Source organism: Arachis ipaensis, chromosome B03, assembly GCF_000816755.2.
Source record: "Arachis ipaensis cultivar K30076 chromosome B03, Araip1.1, whole genome shotgun sequence".
Taxonomy (NCBI): Eukaryota; Viridiplantae; Streptophyta; class Magnoliopsida; order Fabales; family Fabaceae; genus Arachis; species Arachis ipaensis.
The window spans coordinates 6,131,081-6,149,558 of NC_029787.2; the positions used below are offsets into that span (position 1 = coordinate 6,131,081).

Sequence of the window (18,478 nt, forward strand, 5' to 3'; positions counted from 1 at the left end):
TATTTTTTTCCCTCCTCCTCATCTTTTGCTGCTTTTTCTTCTTCTTTTTCATCATCATCATCATCATCATCATCATTATCATCATCTTTTTTTCTTGTTCATCTTTTTTTTTCTTATTTTATCTTCTCAAGTTTCTTCTTGTTTTACTCTCTTAACAAGAATAAAAGCAAAAAAAATAAAACAAAGAAGAAGAAGAAACACATAATGGTACAAAACTACTTGGAATAGAATGAACTTACATTCATTTAACTAAAAGAAAGAAAGAAAAGAAGAAGAAAAAAATGCACCATTAGAATAAACATTTTTCTGTATTTGCAGCAAATTCGGGTGTAACACCAAGATATTTAGGTGTAACACAAAGATATTTAAGTATATTGTTTAAGAATTTTTGGTGTATGTGTGTCGATAAGCTCTGCATAATTCCAAAACTCTTCTCCCTCCTCCTTATCTTTTTCTGCTGCTTCTTCTTTTTCATCATCATCATCATTTTCTTTTTTTTCTTATTCATCTTTTTTTTTCTTGTTTTATCTTCTCAAGTTTCTTCTTGTTTTACTCTCTTAACGAGAATAAAAACAAAAAAAATCAAACAAAGAAGAAGAAGAAACACATAATAGTACAAAATTATTTGGAAGAGGATGAACTTACATTCATTCAACTAAAAGAAAGAAAGAAATACGAAATAAAAAAAGAAGAAGAAAAAATGCAGCATTAGAGGAAACATTTCTCTGTATTTGCAGCAAATTTGGGAACTAAATCTCCATAGTGGTCCTCCAGATTTGGCTCGTGCACCAATTTAGCCCCTAAGATTTCAATTGCACTGTTATGCTCCTCGAGATTGTGCTCCAGACTACATACTGGCCCTTCACTCGAATTCCGGCATGAGTCAGCAACTGGCTTGCTGATGTGGCACAACCACTGCCACCTAAGATCTACATAACAGATAGATGACATGGATATTGTTTTGCAATTTTTCAATTTAGTCCCTATCCCTTTTATAAACCCTAAAGCTTCTTCTGCTTCCTCTCATTCTGGTTCTTTCCATTGACGTCTCGTTCTTTATCTCTTGTCTACATCAATAGTGGTCCTCCATGATAGGAATTGGGAGCCACGTTGCTGGAAGATCAAACCGGTCATCATCAATGGAGAACTGGACAAGAAGCACAACACGAAGGAGGCATGGGCAGGTTCCGGAGTGATGCGACTGTGGTTGCCGCCCTGTGCTTATGTGGTTAGCGATGGAGACACATCCTAACAAGCCCTTCTTTGATTGTCCCAATTATAATGTGAATGAAGGTAACTTCTTTGTAATTTAAATTTTTTGTGGTTGTCACATTAATTTGTATATTAGCCCTGACACCCCCAACAAATCCAATATCAACTCCTTCATCGGAAACGTCCTCCACAAATGTATCATCATCAACACAAATCTTATCCTTCCCTTTTTCCTTTCCACTCTCCTCATGAACCTTCTTTCTCACATTGTATTTTCTTACTTTCTTCTTGGATGAAGAAATTTTGTCTCCAATGCCTAATTTACCTGAACTATCTTCCAGCGATACGGGCTTGTACGCCTCGTCCTCAATACTTTCGTAGCTGTCATGAGAGTTTGAATTAGAGGACAACACTACATCGTCACCTCCATCTACCTTTGTTTTTGAAAAATCTTTTTCTAAAGTCTTGGGGTGGAAAATTTCTAACAGTATCTCCTGATCTTGGTCACTTTGTTTTGTGTGGGTGTGCATTTGGATACTGTCTTAGACTTAGGCTTCAATTTCAAATTAATGGTCATCTAGGTGCACAATAACATCCTGCCCTTGTAGTATCTCAGGTTCTGAAATTTCATGTTCAATGTACACATCAATAATACCATTGTTTTTTTCACCATAAAAACACATCTCCCTCAACTCATTATCAGAGTTTAAACGCCTCAACCCCACTTCCAGGCTCCTTTGTGGCACATGCCACCAAACTTTCTTCATTTTCTCATATCCTAACTCTTTGAAGTAGTTTCTCAGGTAGAATACATCCAACCTATCAACATCAACTTCACCCAAATGGTGCTTATTGTCAGGATAATTTGTCCATCTTCTATCTTTACCCTTTTCAACATTTCTCCCATGATGAAATATTATATCTAACACTTCGGCGTCCATCTGCAACATAACAAAAGAAGAAAAAAAATTTAAAATGCATGCAACCCAAAAAGAATAAATAACAAACACACACTGCACAATCAGAGATAGCCCTTGTTCTATTCAAAAGCAACAGAGCATCCAGTAGCAGTTCGAACATATCAACAACAAAAATTCTAACAACCTATCATTTCCAACAAAATCTAAATATAAACGAAAAGAGTAACTTAAACAGCCTCTCATCGGAAGAATGAAAAATGTACCAAAAAAAAAATTTGGAAAAAAGAAAACTGACCTTCAAGATAGCTTAAACGGTTTCCTACCATTTGCTTCAATAGCTTTTCACGAAACTTTCTCCAACTTTAGCGCAACGACTGGAAGAAATCAGCCACCAAGTAGCACTGTCCTAATCTATCGCCATTGTCTCTAGCTATGGAGGAGGAGACTAAGCATTGATGTCATTGAGAAACTGTGAAGAAGATGTAACGAATGACCAACCCTTCACCCAAGCAACTATTTCATTCTACTAGGAGCAAAACGACGACATTTTAGTTTCAAAACGTTTCAACCATGAAACGATGTTGTTTTGTAGATCCTAGGTGGCAATGGTTGTGCCACACCAGCAAGCCGATTGCTGACTCACACCGGAATTCGAGTGAAGGGCCAATATGTAGCCCGGAGCATAATCTCGAGAACTATAATAGTGCAATTGGAATCTCAAGAGCTAAATTGGTGCACGAGCTGAATCTGGGGGACCACTATGGGGATTTAGTCCAAATTTGGATGTAACATGAAGATATTTGAGTGTATTGTTTAAGAATTTTTGGTGTATGTGCGCTGATAAGTTCTGCATAATTCAAAATTCTTCATCTCATTCCTCCTCATCTTCTGCTACTTCTTCTTCATCTTCTTATTTTGTTTATCATAATTCTTTTCGAATTTATCTTCGCAACTTCCTTCACTTTTCACGACGATTTTCAGATATTTTTGAGAGATTTTGATCTTTATTTAAATTTTGAGTATTGCAGTTTTGATTGAGGGAAAAGAACCGTTTGTGTTGTTCAAGAGTAGTTTATTTATTCGCAATCTAAACTAAAAGTCGTTTTTGTTGGATTTCAGCCAATTTGTATAAATTTATATACCAAAAAGACTTATATATGTAATAAATCTCTTAGTTTTAATTGCATTTAAAATCTATATTATTTGTTTGTAATTGGTTATAATCATTGGATACACAATAGACAATTATGTTGTTGTTAATTGTCTTTGAAAATTAATATTACAATTGATAAATTATGAGAATGATAACAACTACTTTTTATTGTTTGAATTACATTTATTTTTTTCCAAAAGAATTCAAAAGTAATTCAATCAAAAAAAAAATATTAAAAATTCAACTTACTTATTTTAAATTCTATTTTAATATATTATAAATACATAGATAAATAAATTTTCAATACATTTTTAAGTAAAATTACATTAAATAATTAATTAATAAATTAACGCAAAATAAAATTGCCCACATTAAATAGTGCTTTTTGTCTCATTACGTGCTGCCATTTGCATCCTTTTCAGTTTACTTCATTTTCATTTGATTTTTTAGCTGAGGTTAGCTAGATTTTCTAAAACGGTGCGTTTAGCTCCGCTGAGTGTTTCTTAATTCTTATAGTTGCTGCATCAATTTCAAACTTCAAAGAGAATCAGAGTGAGTTGAATGAATTGAATGGGACACAGCTCGAAGAAGAAGAAGCGCGGCGGCGGAGGCGGCGGTGGCGGCAGGAGCAAGGGAAGAGCCCCTTCCAAAGATCACACTTCTCAATCCGCCAACGATGATATTGAACTCTCCGAAGAGATCACTGCTCTGTAATGAATCATATGCTAACTCTTCATTTTGGAATTTCTGCATTCGTTGTTGATTATTGCGGTTTTTGTTTTACGTTTCTATATGACTATTCTTATTATTATGGTGCATTGGTGTTTGTTGTTTTGTTTTAGATGTGCGATTTTCCAAGAAGATTGCAAGGTTCTTCCTGGCTCACCTCCTCAAATACTTATTAAGCTCAGGTAATAGAGTTTAATTTTGACGCTGACAGTGTAAACACGCCGTCATCTAATCTAATCAGATTCATGCGTTTAGATTTTTTAACTAGTTTAATTTTTAGCTGATATGTTGATATGTCAATATACGATTGTAAACTCTTTTACACTCGGTGCATGCATGAAAGTTAAATTCTAATTTATGTCGTTTCTTTGGTTATGAATTTGGATGATGAGGGCCGTGTTTCGTAACTAGCAGCGTGTGTTCATTGAAATATTGCATTTTAATATTTTTAAGCTGTTTTGAACGTGAAGTAAGTTATTGAATGTGTTGTTTGGTTTGTGCTTGGAATTGACTAGGCCTTACTCTAAGGACATGGGTTATGAGGACTTGGATGTTTCTGCTCTTCTTCACGTCAGGTATCAAACTCTGACTCTTTTGCACCTTTGTTGTCAATTCATATGTAGATGTTAATGGTTTGACATTCAACAGGATTTAAGATAGCTTTTGTTTATTTTTTAATTTTTTTAATTGTGAATTGATATTGAATTGGCCCTTCTGTGTCTTTCTCTTTATAGATGCTTACCTGGGTATCCCTTCAAGTGTCCCAAGCTGCAGATTACTCCTGAGAATGGCTTATTAGAGAGTGACACTGATAAACTATTGTCACTCCTCCATGATCAGGTATGATCCAAATTTATACCTCAGTATATGTCTCTACTCGTACACTTCAATGTTGTTGTTGAATTGTTAACCGTTGGTGCATTTATTGTGTTGTAGGTAGTGTTGTGTTAATATTTATGGCTAGGATGAAATATTGGTTAGCAATAGAATGCTTTGATGTTTTTGGTTTCTTGGTGTCAATGCTGAGAGCAATTGAGAGCAAGCATGTGTTATGATGCCCAAGTTGGTAGAAAGGGAGCCACAAGGTGGAAGAAGTATCAAGTATGTATTATTGAATTAAAAGATTCTGAAAAACATGATTTGTACATTATCTAAAGAAAATTGAGGTAGGATTCAATATTGAGGTAGTTGAGACCTGAATGGCAAGAACAAGTTACTAAACCAAGCATATTTCTATGTGATCTTATTTTGAATTCTCCATGTGTTCCTCTTTCTTTTAATTCTTTGAATGTAATTACTGATCTTTCTTGGTACCCAGGAGTTTACTAGACATGTTTCAGGCATCTTGTCATTTGCTTTCTTAGTCTAATTGGATACAATTCTGTGTTATATTTATGGCTTCTTTTTTATGTTGAGTCCATTTCTCACTCTCTTTATAAAGATATTATAATTTTTGTGAGAACTACTATTCATCCCTTGGAGCCTCTAAGTTGTTTACATTGGATGAAGTAAATGTATTTATGTTTTGCTTTGTATTTTGTTACTGTCCTTTTCAGGCTACTTTAAATGCTAGGGAGGGCCGAGTAATGATCTTTAATTTGGTTGAGGCTGCTCAAGAATTTCTGTCTGGAATTGAGCCAATTGCTAAACCAACTGAATCTGTGAGCTTTTCATTCTGTATTTTGTATTACTCTATAATAACTATTCAGTATCTTTATTCATTCATTTCTTGTAATGCATAAAAAAAATTGTCATAAAAAGAACATTGTTAGATATTAGAACAATAAGATTGGCAATGCTGCTGTTGTTGTTGATGATGATTTTCCTTTATTTGAATATTTATTGGAGCATTACTTCATTACTGCTAAATGCTTGATTATCTTTTATCGTTGATGGTATTTCGCTGATGCTTTCATGTAGTTTTTAATAATCTATTTCAAAGGGCAAGTTATTATGCTTCTTAAGCTGATGTTCGTATATTTTTGTTCTCCTTCTGTAGAAGCCTTTGCACTCGACTAAGGAAAGCAATGAAGAATTGTTTCTCAAGGATATGGCACCGTCAAACAAAAATATATCTTTTGTTTATGGTTTCATAGACCTTTTCAGTGGTTATGAAGAGTCTTGGAATTGGGAAATTGGAATGGATGAAACTGCCGGAAAAAGTTCTTCTCTTCCTCCCTCTAAGTTAGACACCTCAAAATATGATTCTGAGGCCCGCGAAAAGAAATCTGACAGTAAGGAAAAACCATTAATAAAGCAAGAGCTCCCTGCTAAATTAGATACAGTTGGAGAAGTTAGTGAAGATGGCAATAAGAATACATCCTCGACTAGTTCAAGTGGAAATCTGGTGGACGATCTTGTGGGGAATGACATTGAAGGTGAGAAAGAGGTAATATAAATGATATATTTTGCTTCTTTTAAGTATCTATGTATTGTTTGTTTGCTTTTTGTGTATTTTATTGTCTTATATCTGTTTAAGATATTTAATTATGTTAACCCGCTTATCTTCTATTGATGCATATTCAGGATTTTGTCTTTGCTGAGTATGCACCACAAGATGACGAACAGATGTATGAAAGTGTGTCTTCAGAATCTTTTTCTTCCGCCACTTCTCAACATCAAACATCCCAAACAGTTGAAAAGGATCTTATAATGGTAAAGGTCAAGTTTATCATTATCATTTAATCACGAGACAATTGCTAAGCAATGATTAAGCTTCACTCCTTTTGAGTAGGTTCACCTGCTTCGTCTATGTGCTTCTAAAGGAACACTGGTTGACTCTTTGCCACAAGTAGCAGAAGAGCTATACAATTTTGGGGTATCAAAATATAGATTGCCACTTCACCGAAATAGAAAAGACTAATTTTAATTTTCAACTGATGTCCGTTTCAAAGGGATCCTAATTTTTCGTGTTACCTTCCCAGATATTTTCTGATTGGGCTCGTGATATGGCATCTAAACCTCCCTCCCTTTTTAACAAAACATTTGATAATGTTTTTCAGAAACATGTGGTTAGTAATCTCTTTCTGGGTGGATTAGATCATCTCTTTCTCACCACTAAACTTGTTAATTATCCATTTATTTGCTTGTTTTTGTCCAGGCTTCAACCAGAATATCTCAGTTTTGGAAACCTTCTGATCTTGGTGGTTCAAATACGATTCCCCATAGTTCTCGATATCTGAATGATTTTGAGGAGCTACGGCCTCTTGGTAAAGGAGTTTCATGAGTTTCTTTTTGCATTTTATATGAATATATATGATATATGATTCTGTAATTCTATAATGTCTTTCTTTAAGGTGTATACCATGATGATATTGAAGTACTATAATTTCATTTTTAGTTGATGATTTTGATTTCTTCTCCTTTGTGTTATTGATATTTTGGTAATTGGAAAATATTGGAAGCATTCCTAATTTTATCTTTTTTGCTATATAGAATTTGTATTGGATGTGATCTTTCCACTCTGTTACATTTTGATGCCATCAATTTTTTTAACAGAATAGGTATTAGGCAGGTTGTTTTTGTCACTAATTCTCATTTGCTGTTTGTTTGCTAATCATTCATTCCTTGTTGTGCTAAAATCCTCATAGAAAGCCCATGGAACTGGATCTCACCATGAACTTCCATTTAGCTAGTGATATAGAAGAGAAACCTCAGGTCAATCTTTGCTCTGCCTATTGATAATCCCACCTCTGGAGGTTTATTAGTAATATGGATTTGTGCTCCTTTATGTAAGGAATGGCAAACACCTGTTTATTTTGTTTGTTTTGGAAATTATGCTTTCAAATATGATGGAACCTTCATCCAACTTTGCGTGACCTTCTTTCTCTGAAGACACTAGGAAATTGTTGAAGGCCAGATTCTATATTTCTTCATTACCTGCTTAATTCCTGTTTGCTGTTCTTTCCTTTTTTTTTTTGGGTGATTTGAAATTTGGGTTGCAACTTTCTTAGTAATGTGTAAGTAGCACTTTTTTTTTCTTCTTTTTTATATATTTACTCCCCCCCCCTCCTCTCCCTGTTTTAATTTTAATGTAAACAAAATTTCAGTTAGTTACGGTTTAGCTGTTTCTTTTGAAATAATACATCAGTATTGAGAAGTATTTGATGAAGTATTTCAGTGAGTGTAAGAGTTTTTACTTGGCATTTGAAACAGGACATGGTGGTTTTGGCCATGTTGTGCTGTGCAAAAATAAGCTTGATGGAAGGCAGTATGCTGTAAAGAAGATTCGCCTTAAGGACAAAACCATGCCTGAAAGAATATTAAGGTAATTTTGTTGTTACCTTTGCGAAACGAACTATCACTTTTTAGTGTGCAATTATGTAATTAATGTCTATAGTTTGGTGAATAAATAAGAAACCATTCACTTTGTTCTCGATTTATTTTTTTGTTGGAGCAAATTGATTTCAGTATGGAGTTATAAGGCTTTATTGTTCTTGTTGTGGTCCTTATCATTTCTTTCTGTTTCCTTGTATACTCTCTTTTTACTTTATTTTATTTTTACCACTTCTTACTTGTTTATCCATCAATGTAATGCGAGAAAACCAGAGAAGTAGCCACACTTTCTCGTTTGCAGCATCAACATGTTGTTAGGTATTATCAGGTATAAGCCATCTTATTTTTCTATGCACCATTTTTTGGTTACTGAAACTTTCTCATTTTGCTTCTGCATTAACTGTGTATTCTATTGTATTGACCATCCTGGATGCCTTGTTCTTCTTTGTTTGCATTGAAGAGGGACAGAGTTTCTCGAAGAGTACATGAGTAGATATGCAAAATAAATAAATAAATAAATAAATAAATAAATAAGATTTATGTCCTCATATGATGATTCTGATCAATGCAAAACTCCCAGGCATGGTTTGAAACCGGAATCGCAAACTCTGAAAATGATGCGGCTTGGAGTTCAAGGACTACACTGAGCCCTTCTTTCAGCTATACCTATAAAGCTGCAAGCTCCAATAATGCCCTTGTGCATGAAAATCAGCTTGAATCAACGTACCTTTATATACAAATGGAGTACTGTCCCAGGTAAGATTTTCAGTTATTTGTATTCTTTATGATCAGACTGCAGACTTACTTATGGGACAATGCTTAATAACATGGACTTTACTATTGTAGTGTATGTCTTTTAAATAGAGATAATTTGAAAATGTCTAGCTTTAGCTTCTCTCTCTCTCTCTCTCCTTCTTCTTTGCTGTTTATTTTTTTTTTCCCAATTTATATTTTTGCAGATACCTTATCTTCCAAATTCTCTATAATTATCTTCTTGTCTTCAAGACTTGGTGCATTTACTTGTGATCAGGCATATAGAATGTATAGCTACCATGAACATGGTAAATATGATTTGGTTTTATATATATGTAAAAGAAGAATAGCAGTATCATTAAGGATGAGAGTGATAATGTAAGAAAAACGGAGGATAAGAGATCCTCTTTGTAAGAGCAAAAAGGCAATCAGAAGAAAAAAGCTATCTATGAAGTATAGCAATCCAATCTTTCAACAAGGAAAATGAATAAAATATTAGTTGAATTCTGGCCTTGCCTGACTCTGTTTAGATTAATGGATTCCTCTCTGGATAACTTTATCCACATAATTTTCTTTATTTATTTTCTTTTGATATTGTTCTGTAATTATTCATTTATTTGAATTCGAAAACTACTATCAACAATCAATATTGTGGATGAAACTCCTTGGATACTGTATATGCATGCAGGCACATGTGCACAAACACAGCCAATTGTCCCATATTTATATTCGCCATATGTCATTCATCTGTTTTTTTCTTGTTTGGGGGTTGGGTTCTCGGATTTAAAGGACTCTTCACCAGGTGTTTGAATCATATAATCATTTCGACAAAGAGCTGGCATGGCATTTGTTTCGTCAAATAGTGGAAGGTTTGGCACATATACATGGACAAGGAATAATTCATCGGGATTTGACACCAAATAACATATTCTTTGATGCTCGCAATGATATTAAAATTGGTGATTTTGGTCTTGGTAAGATCCTGATTCCATTAACTTTTCATTTTGGGTAAAGTACTATTTTGGTTCCCAACGTTTGAGCCTAATCCTAATTTTATCTCTAACGTTTCAAACCTCCTATTTTAACCCCAAAAAGTTTCAAACAGATTCAATGTTGTCCCACCATTAAATTTGACTCGAATAATTAACGGAAACTTTTACATTAGTGATCATTCGTAGGTCGATTTTACTTACATACTGAAATCGAACGTTGGCTTTTAAATATGCTAATTGTTCATGTCAAATTTAACTGTGGCACAACATTGAACCTGTTTGAAACTTTTTAGGACTAAGATAGGACTTTCGAAACTTTAGAGACTGAATTAGAATTTGGCCCAAATGTTGGGAACCAAATAATACTTTACCCTTTCATTTTATTCACACTTTCTCTTTGTATAATAATTCAACCCCGTCTAGCTTGTTGACTCAGTAGATAGCTTACTAGATATGAAAGGTTCTGTTGTATTTAACTATTTATCAGAGGATGTGATAAAGCTTATCAATCTATTGGCTGCCAAGTGTTCTGGTTGTATTTGTGATTTGTTTTGCTTGTTCAAAGTTTGTCCATCAGTGTATTGCATTTATATTTTCATTTGAGGTCAATGGTAAAAAGGGTTAAGGATGCCCATTAGCTCAACTTCACTGATAATAGTTTGATACTTTGATGGTAGTTATTTCCCCTTAAAGAGACAAAAAGTAGGCTTCCATTTGTGTAGTAAAGGGGGTTTGTCAAACTTGGTTCTCAATTATTGTCCTTTGAGCAAATTGGCAGGCTTTATTGTTTTTGCGTATTCAAATGGTTTTTGTCTCCTCTGTTTTGTTTTTTGCTATGTTAATATTCCCTCTACTTTCCTGTTTTACCTTAACAGAATTGTTTCCACTCTCTCACTTTCTTGATCTTCACTGTGAGCATGAGTATAAAATATTTAGTTATTTTTATCTTGTTTGGGATGCCTGCAAATGGATGTGCATTTTGCTTGTTCCATGTGCCTGCTCAGTAACATTAAGATCTTAGTGTGGTTTCCTTGTTAGAGTTTAAGCCAGATACTGATGATATTAGTAAAATTACTACCTCTTTTTCAAATTAAATTTCTATTTCACTTTTTTTATTAATTGAAAACTTCATGTATTTAGATAAAAGTTTGTCCAAATATATCAATTTTTCAGTGAACCCAAAAATAGGTTTTACAGTTAATTTGAGGAGGGAGTATAATATAAGCATTCTGATTGAGTGATGTTAGTGCTTGTTCTTTTCATATTACCAAGGAAATGGTTATTTGTGGATGCAGTATCAAATTTTATATTGCTAATTTAATTTTTTAACTTATTTTTGATAAAACTAATTATTTTAATCTCTAATCTTTCCCAGCCAAGTTCTTGAAGTTGGACAAGCTTGATCATGATCTTAGCCTTCCTGTTGATCCACCTGGAGTTTCTACAGATGGCACTGGACAAGTGGGGACTTATTTCTATACGGCTCCTGAAATTGAACAAGGATGGCCTAAGATTGATGAGAAGGTGTACAAGATTCACCATTATATGATTCCGACCATTTATTTTATACTTTTTCATAACATCTGTTGCATATAATCTGTTTGAAACCATTTTATGTAATTCTCGGGTTTACTTGTGCTGCAGGCGGATATGTACAGCTTAGGTGTTGTTTTCTTTGAGCTTTGGCACCCATTTGGGACAGCCATGGAGAGACATATTGTGTTGTCTGATCTGAAACAGAAGGGAGAACTTCCTCCGGCATGGGTTGCTCAGTTTCCAGAACAGGAATCCATAGTACGAAAGTTGATGTCTCCAGGTCCTTCTGATCGGCCTTCTGCCACAGAGCTTCTACATAATGCCTTTCCCCCGAGAATGGAATCTGAATTGTTGGATGGTAAGTGATTAAGACCTTTTTGCATTCTGATATTGTGTTGTTGAATTGCACCTACATAGTACTTGTATTATCCATTTAAAGGAAGCATTATCTTATCAACTTATCTGAGGTTAATTATTTGCACAAATATGGCTATCAGAAGAACCACTGAAAAATTGATTAATCACAACTCATGAAACACATGTGAACTGTAATTTTTCCCCCACATTGTGTAACTCATGAACTTAATGTGTTTCAGAAGTCCACAAGTGGTTCAAAACTTTTCTTAGGGAAGTTAATAACTTAAAAATCACATGCATCTAGCAATTTTTGATTATAATCATAATTATTGGAAGGTGTTGAATTCCAATTTGGTGAGAACTTGTTTGTAAAATATTGTTGTCACAGTATAACATATTTACATGTTTTCATCAGCACTAGTGTATGATATGTAATATGTTAGATATAAAACTATTCATGACTCTTCATCTAATGGCTTGAACTTTTAGAAAAGCTAGACTATAACATCCTGTCAGAGCCTTGGGGAAAACAATAGGCTTTCGCATGAGGAAGTGCTAGATACAAAAATATGTATGAAGTCTTCCTAGTCTAGTGACTATTGTTTTTAAAGATATCTCAGCAAGGTATTCACTGTCTTGATGGGTATACTATATGTTTTGTGAAGATAAAACTTTTTTGTCAGACTGACAAGGAGTATAAATTCAGGAACAATCAGCCTTGATGACTAGCGGTAGTAATGAGAATCTAAATGCCATGGGTATCTTGGATAAGTGATAATTGTCTTTTTCAGATATCCTCCGAACAATGAAGAAATCAGAGGATACAAGCATATATGACAAAGTTGTAAATGCCATCTTTGACCAAGAGATGTTAACTTCAAAACATATTCATCAAGCTGGAAGCTTGGGGACAGTTGGAGATAGTTCTTCATCTATTCAGTACACAGATCTTGAAACTGAGGTTCGAGATTATGTTGTAGATGTGAGCAGGGAAATTTTCAGACAGCATTGTGCAAAGCATCTAGAAGTATTAACAATGCGATTGTTGGATGATTGTCCACAGTTTAACAGGTCAGTATTTGAAACTCAAATTCTTTGCTTTTGTTTACATATTTTTGACATAATGCTTCATGACCTTGACAAACTAGACGAAAGATTTCTGGTTTTGTTTTGTTTTTTGGAGTAGAAATGCAGTTAAACTTCTGACCCATGGAGGAGACATGCTCGAACTTTGCCATGAGCTGCGCTTGCCTTTTGTGAATTGGATCATATCAAATCAGGTATTGCATATATCAGCTTGATTTTATTTATTTCTTTATTCTTCAATTATATTCATCATGTTAATATTTGACATCAATTGTATATAAAATGGTTATTATAATAATGGTTTCATTGAAAAACAGAATTCTAGGTTTAGTTATGATTTTAATATTTTATACATATGGATGTATAGTCTTTAACTTCTTTGTGCCTTGGAATGTATAAATGATGCTCTTCAAATAGAACATTTGAAAAAAAAAAAAAACACTACCGCATGATCCTTCAATTCTCTTTGATGAAAAAAGATATTCTGAACTATTCTTAGTAGATGGTATGACTTTGTCAGTGCAGCAAGCCATGAGGATAAAATTTGATACATAATTCTACATTGTGTGTAGAAATCTTCATTCAAAAGATACGAGATATCAAGTGTATACAGAAGAGCAGTTGGACATTCGTCACCAAATCGCTACCTTCAGGTACTATTCTAGTGAATTTTTCCAGTGCTTTTATTCTTTCTTGTCTTTGAATTGATCCGAAGGAACAAAGAACAATATGAATGATAAATAAAATTATCCATAGCTGGTATTTGGTGGGAGAAAAATGTAAATGGTCTTGAGAATTTTTACCCTGTATTCATTGAATAATCTGTTTGGAGCTTCTGCAATGCTTTTCTTGAAAGTCTACTCTATCATTTCAATGCATCTTAAGACCCTTCATTATGAAATCATTTCTCGCAGGGAGATTTTGACATTATTGGTGGTACCTCAGCATTGACAGAGGCAGAGGTCATAAAGGTGATGTTTTCTACCTTAGCATTAAGTTCTGAATTTTGCTATGAATAGTTATCTGGGATCTGGCTTTATAACAGCTGGTAGTTAGAGTTATACATGACACGGACTGGTTCTGGCAATAGAAGGACAAGTCATTGACTTTATTAGCATGGTACATAAGTAAAAGTATTGTTCTTAAAATGCAATATGGAGGGATAAAATCTTCACTACTCAACCTATGATTTATTTCATTCTGTGTCTCTTAAATCTTTTGGAATTGTGTCTTATGAAGGTGATAATTAATCGGTATTTAATTTGCCAGTTTTACCAATTTTATTACAGGTGACAAGGGACATAGTCACTTGCTTTTTCCATGCAGATTCATGTGACATTCATCTAAACCATGGTGAGTTACTGGATGCAATTTGGTCGTGGGTTGGAGTCAAAGTAGAACACAGGCTTAAAGTTGCAGAGGTATGTTGGTTGCACAATCATGACATTGGCATTATTAAGTGCATAATATCTAGTATGACAGTTTTAATTTTCTGAAGATTCTTTCCATGATGGGTTCTTTGCGCCCACAATCTTCAAAAAGGAAATCAAAATGGGGAGTCATAAGGCGGCAGCTTTTGCAGGTGAGAAAATTTATTTAGAAATGTTGTTTGTCTGTAATAGTTATTGTTGTGGTCATAGTAGTGCATAAGGAAAAGATTCATCAGATAGATTTATTAGTATCATCAAATGCTTTTACAGGAACTAAAATTAGCAGAAGCTACTGTAAACAGACTGCAGACAGTTGGTTTAAGGTTCTGTGATTCTGCAAATCAGGCACTTCCTAGATTAAGAGGAGCTCTTCGATCTGGTATACTATTCTTACAGTTGTATCAGAATATATGTCTACGCATAATAGAAGGAACGTCGTGGTTATTAGAAAATAATAAACTAATGCAGATAAACGCACATGCAAGGCACTTGATGAATTGTCTGAACTCTTCAGTCTCTTGAGAATTTGGAAGATTGACCAAAACGTCTATATTGATGCATTGATGCCACCAACTGAAAGTTATCATAGAGATTTATTTTTTCAGGTAACCTAGAGTTGTTTTTTTATAGACATATTAATCTCACATTGGGTTTATTTAAATCCTACAAAGCCTTTCATTGTCTTTCTTTCTCTGTTTATTCATCTTTTACTCTTCCATTCTGTTCTGTCTAGTTTTCCCAATACTTTTGGAATGAACAATTCTATAAAGCTTCACTTCAACATACAAGAGAATTAATTCTGACACTAATAACAAGTTATTGAGTTAAACTTGTTTGGCTGCTGATTAAAAGGTTTAAAGAGATTATCTATTCATTGCTTTATGTGAAATAAGATTGATTGAACTAGAGTATACCAGTTTACTAAACATATTTTTTCGGTCACCAACTATATATGTGCCCCTGCTTGGTGCTTACTGGAAATTTCGTGCATGAGTTTTTGTGATAAAAAGTGTCAGGGTGATGATTTCTTGGAATTGCATATCAAACACACATACATTGATACAAGCTAGAAGTGTATGTTGTTCATTCTCATGAAGTTAACTTATTCCTGGCAGGTGTACTTAAGGAAGGAGAACAATCCTGGATCACTCTCTGATGGTGCCTTGCTAGCTGTTGGTGGTCGTTATGACTATTTGCTTCAGCAGTTATGCAGTCACAACTATGTAGGTTATGCATACACATTTATTTCTTCTTATTACCATTTTCATGGAATGTATCTGCATACTTCTTTGTCTCTGACTTTATATATGTTAGAACATATTAAGATCAATTAACTTTTATTAGAATTATTTAGCATATTTGAATATTTATTATAGGATATTATGTTTTTATTATTTCGATTCTCTTAGCACCTATAAATACTCTTTTATATTGTATCATTCTATACAATTTGAATACACACAAATCTTTTTTCTATTGCTCTCTCTTACCTTAATCTTGATAAGTCAGGTTCGCTGTGATGCTAATCTTTTCCGTGAGTAATGATTAACTGTCCACATTGATTATCTTACATGTTTCAATTGTATATATATACCTGTTACAGTGGTTTTTGTTTCCTCCTTATTGCTGTCCTAGACAAACATAATGCTTCTTTTTCTCTGAGGTACTAGATTGTATACTGTTACTAATTGCTTGTCGTCTTTGTTGGTCAGAAAGGAAATCCCCCCAGTGGTGTAGGGAGTAGCCTTGCATTAGAGACAATAATTCAGAATTGTCCGGTGGATTTTAAGCCCCTTAGGTTGGTGTCCTACTCATACTTTTTTTTTTTAATTATTATTTTAACTTTTGATACAGTCCTTGCCTCCAGCACTAAGTTATTGTCTTCTCAGTTAGGCATTTTGTTTTTGCAAATCTTCTCGACTGTTTCAGAAATGAAGCCAGCACCAGTGTTCTTGTCTGTTCAAGAGGAGGAGGTGGTCTTTTGATGGAGCGGATGGAACTAGTTGCTGAATTATGGGAAGAGAATTTTAAGGTTGAGATTTTTTAAATGATTTTGATATCCATATAATTTAGTGTTATAACTCAAGCCTCTGCTCACTTGCTCTTCATGTTTTCAGGCTGGATTTGTTCCCATCCCCGATCCAAGTCTTACAGAGCAGTATGAGTATGCTAATGAGCATGATATCAAATGTCTCGTCATCATAACCGATGCAGGTGTCTCACAGACAGGTTCTGTTAAGGTAATTTGTAATGTTCTCCAATCCCATTCCGAGTTTTGGTATAAACTCACCCAGATAAGGATCTACATTTATATCACATTCCCGCAAATAAATCCGCGCAAATATAAAATCCAAGCATTTTCTAGGTGTTACTTGTTAGTTCAGCTGGTTATCACTTGTGGTTTTTTCTTAGAATCTCTGTTCCAAAATTTTCTTTAAGCAATTATAAGTTTAGCAATGATTGGATTGTTTATTTGTAGTCGCTAGGGTTCATGAGGAACAATCTTGGGATAAGGAAAGCAATCTTGTCCCAAGTTTATTGCTCATGAACTTGAGAATCTTACTGAAATGTGATTATACGATACTGTTATTAAGGGATTTCAATTGCCTCCAGGTTCGACACCTTGAATATAAGAGGGAGAAAAATGTTGAGAGAGAAAATCTAGTCAAGTTTCTGTCAGATGCTATGGCAACACAATTCAGAAACCCTTCCATTTGGTTTTAATATGACGTTTTTAGAAGCTCAACAACATCTCCTTCATACATAAATAGATGATAGATTCGATGGCCTTTCCAAGTTCCAACATAACACAGTAGACTCTGACAAGATTATCAGCGGATGCCTTCTTTTTTTTCACACAAATGTTGAGGAATTCGTACATATACCGGTTTTGCAGGTTTATCTGATTGTCATCTTTCTTCTTTTACTTTCTTTTTTTCTTCTATTTTTAAAAAAAAAAAATTTGGCCTAAGAAAGTTTTGTTTTAGGCTTTTCTGTGCATAGTTGTGATTTTGTAAATGTGTAAATAGTATATGGATGGTTTTAATTCATAGAGCTGGATAGTGTAGCCATTAAGGAGCTATTTCCTGTGTGTTTATCTTGGAACATGACGCAAGTATTAAACGTCTAATCATTATAGCTTCTCCTCTTTTCTTTTGTTTTGTCGTCTTAATTTTTAACCCATTTGGATGAGCGAGCTATAAAAATTACATTATAGTGAGATTCCTAGAATTAAAGCTCAACGACTAGTGTATATAATTTTGAAAAAGAAAACACAAAGAACTTGGATTAGATAGTGAGAAGATTGATTTATAGTCATGGATTGGATGGTAAATTGACAAAGGTGAAGATTGAAGAGATAATGAAAGTCACAGTTTCTAGTACATAAATCTTTTTTTCAATTCTGCTGGGTAAACAATGAGAAATCTGAACAATGTGAATAATTGGCTAAAGTCTACTTAGGATTAAAAAAAAAAACACCTCAATTCAAGTTAAAAAAAATTTCTTTTAATCCTGGTTATACTCCCTTCTAATCCAAACCCCCTCCCTAGTGCCGCTATTGCCTGTCGTCACCAATCTTGAGTGCTGTATTGAGTATAAGCATCCCATTTACAAGAAGAATAAACATTCCATTTGTATTAAGAATAAATATCTCATTTGTATGAAAAATAAACATCCACATGCGTATATAAAAATTCATGCTTTGCGGCGTTGAGGTTGATGGCGGAAATGGTGGAAAGAGGGAAGGAAGAAGCAGTCGAGGTCGTGGGAGGCAAGAGAACGGAGTGGAGATTATGCATGGCTTTGAACAATGAGTTGGTCGTGGGAGGCAAGAGAACGGAGTAGAGATTATGCATGGCTTTGAACAATGAGTTGGCGTGGAGGTGGTCGTTGTTGTCGACGGTGGTCGTGAGCTGCAACGATGAAGGTGGGGCTGCGGTGGGGTCTGCACGGCCAGTGGCAGGGCAACGGGAAGGAGGATGCACGGGGCTGCGGCGCGATTTGAGGTTGCTACTTACTACGGAGCGCAAGCAG

The 18,478-nt window shown here is 34.4% G+C and overlaps 1 protein-coding gene across 3 annotated transcripts; it reads left to right on the plus strand.

The window, feature by feature from the left end:
• LOC107628988 (eIF-2-alpha kinase GCN2) lies at positions 3,691-17,586 on the plus strand. 3 transcript variants are annotated; one of them, XM_016331645.2, is made up of 29 exons: positions 3,693-3,995; positions 4,128-4,196; positions 4,530-4,589; positions 4,749-4,854; positions 5,571-5,675; positions 6,014-6,403; positions 6,541-6,669; positions 6,749-6,832; positions 6,939-7,025; positions 7,115-7,223; positions 8,170-8,281; positions 8,563-8,617; positions 8,870-9,045; positions 9,832-10,016; positions 11,410-11,558; positions 11,679-11,928; positions 12,719-12,998; positions 13,114-13,207; positions 13,586-13,666; positions 13,928-13,984; positions 14,303-14,434; positions 14,512-14,595; positions 14,714-14,822; positions 14,912-15,048; positions 15,559-15,666; positions 16,156-16,241; positions 16,373-16,475; positions 16,561-16,683; positions 17,057-17,586. In XM_016331645.2, exons 1-29 carry the CDS (start codon positions 3,856-3,858, stop codon positions 17,165-17,167), a joined length of 3,711 nt encoding a protein of 1,236 aa, XP_016187131.1. In that variant the 5' UTR covers positions 3,693-3,855; the 3' UTR covers positions 17,168-17,586. The 3 variants fall into 3 exon arrangements, with proteins under 3 accessions (XP_016187132.1, XP_016187131.1, XP_020973578.1); XM_021117919.1 differs by lacking the exons at positions 3,693-3,995; positions 4,128-4,196; positions 4,530-4,589 and adding an exon at positions 4,951-5,115 and having other exon boundaries at positions 4,750-4,854; XM_016331646.2 differs by lacking the exons at positions 15,559-15,666; positions 16,156-16,241; positions 16,373-16,475; positions 16,561-16,683; positions 17,057-17,586 and having other exon boundaries at positions 3,691-3,995; positions 14,929-15,048.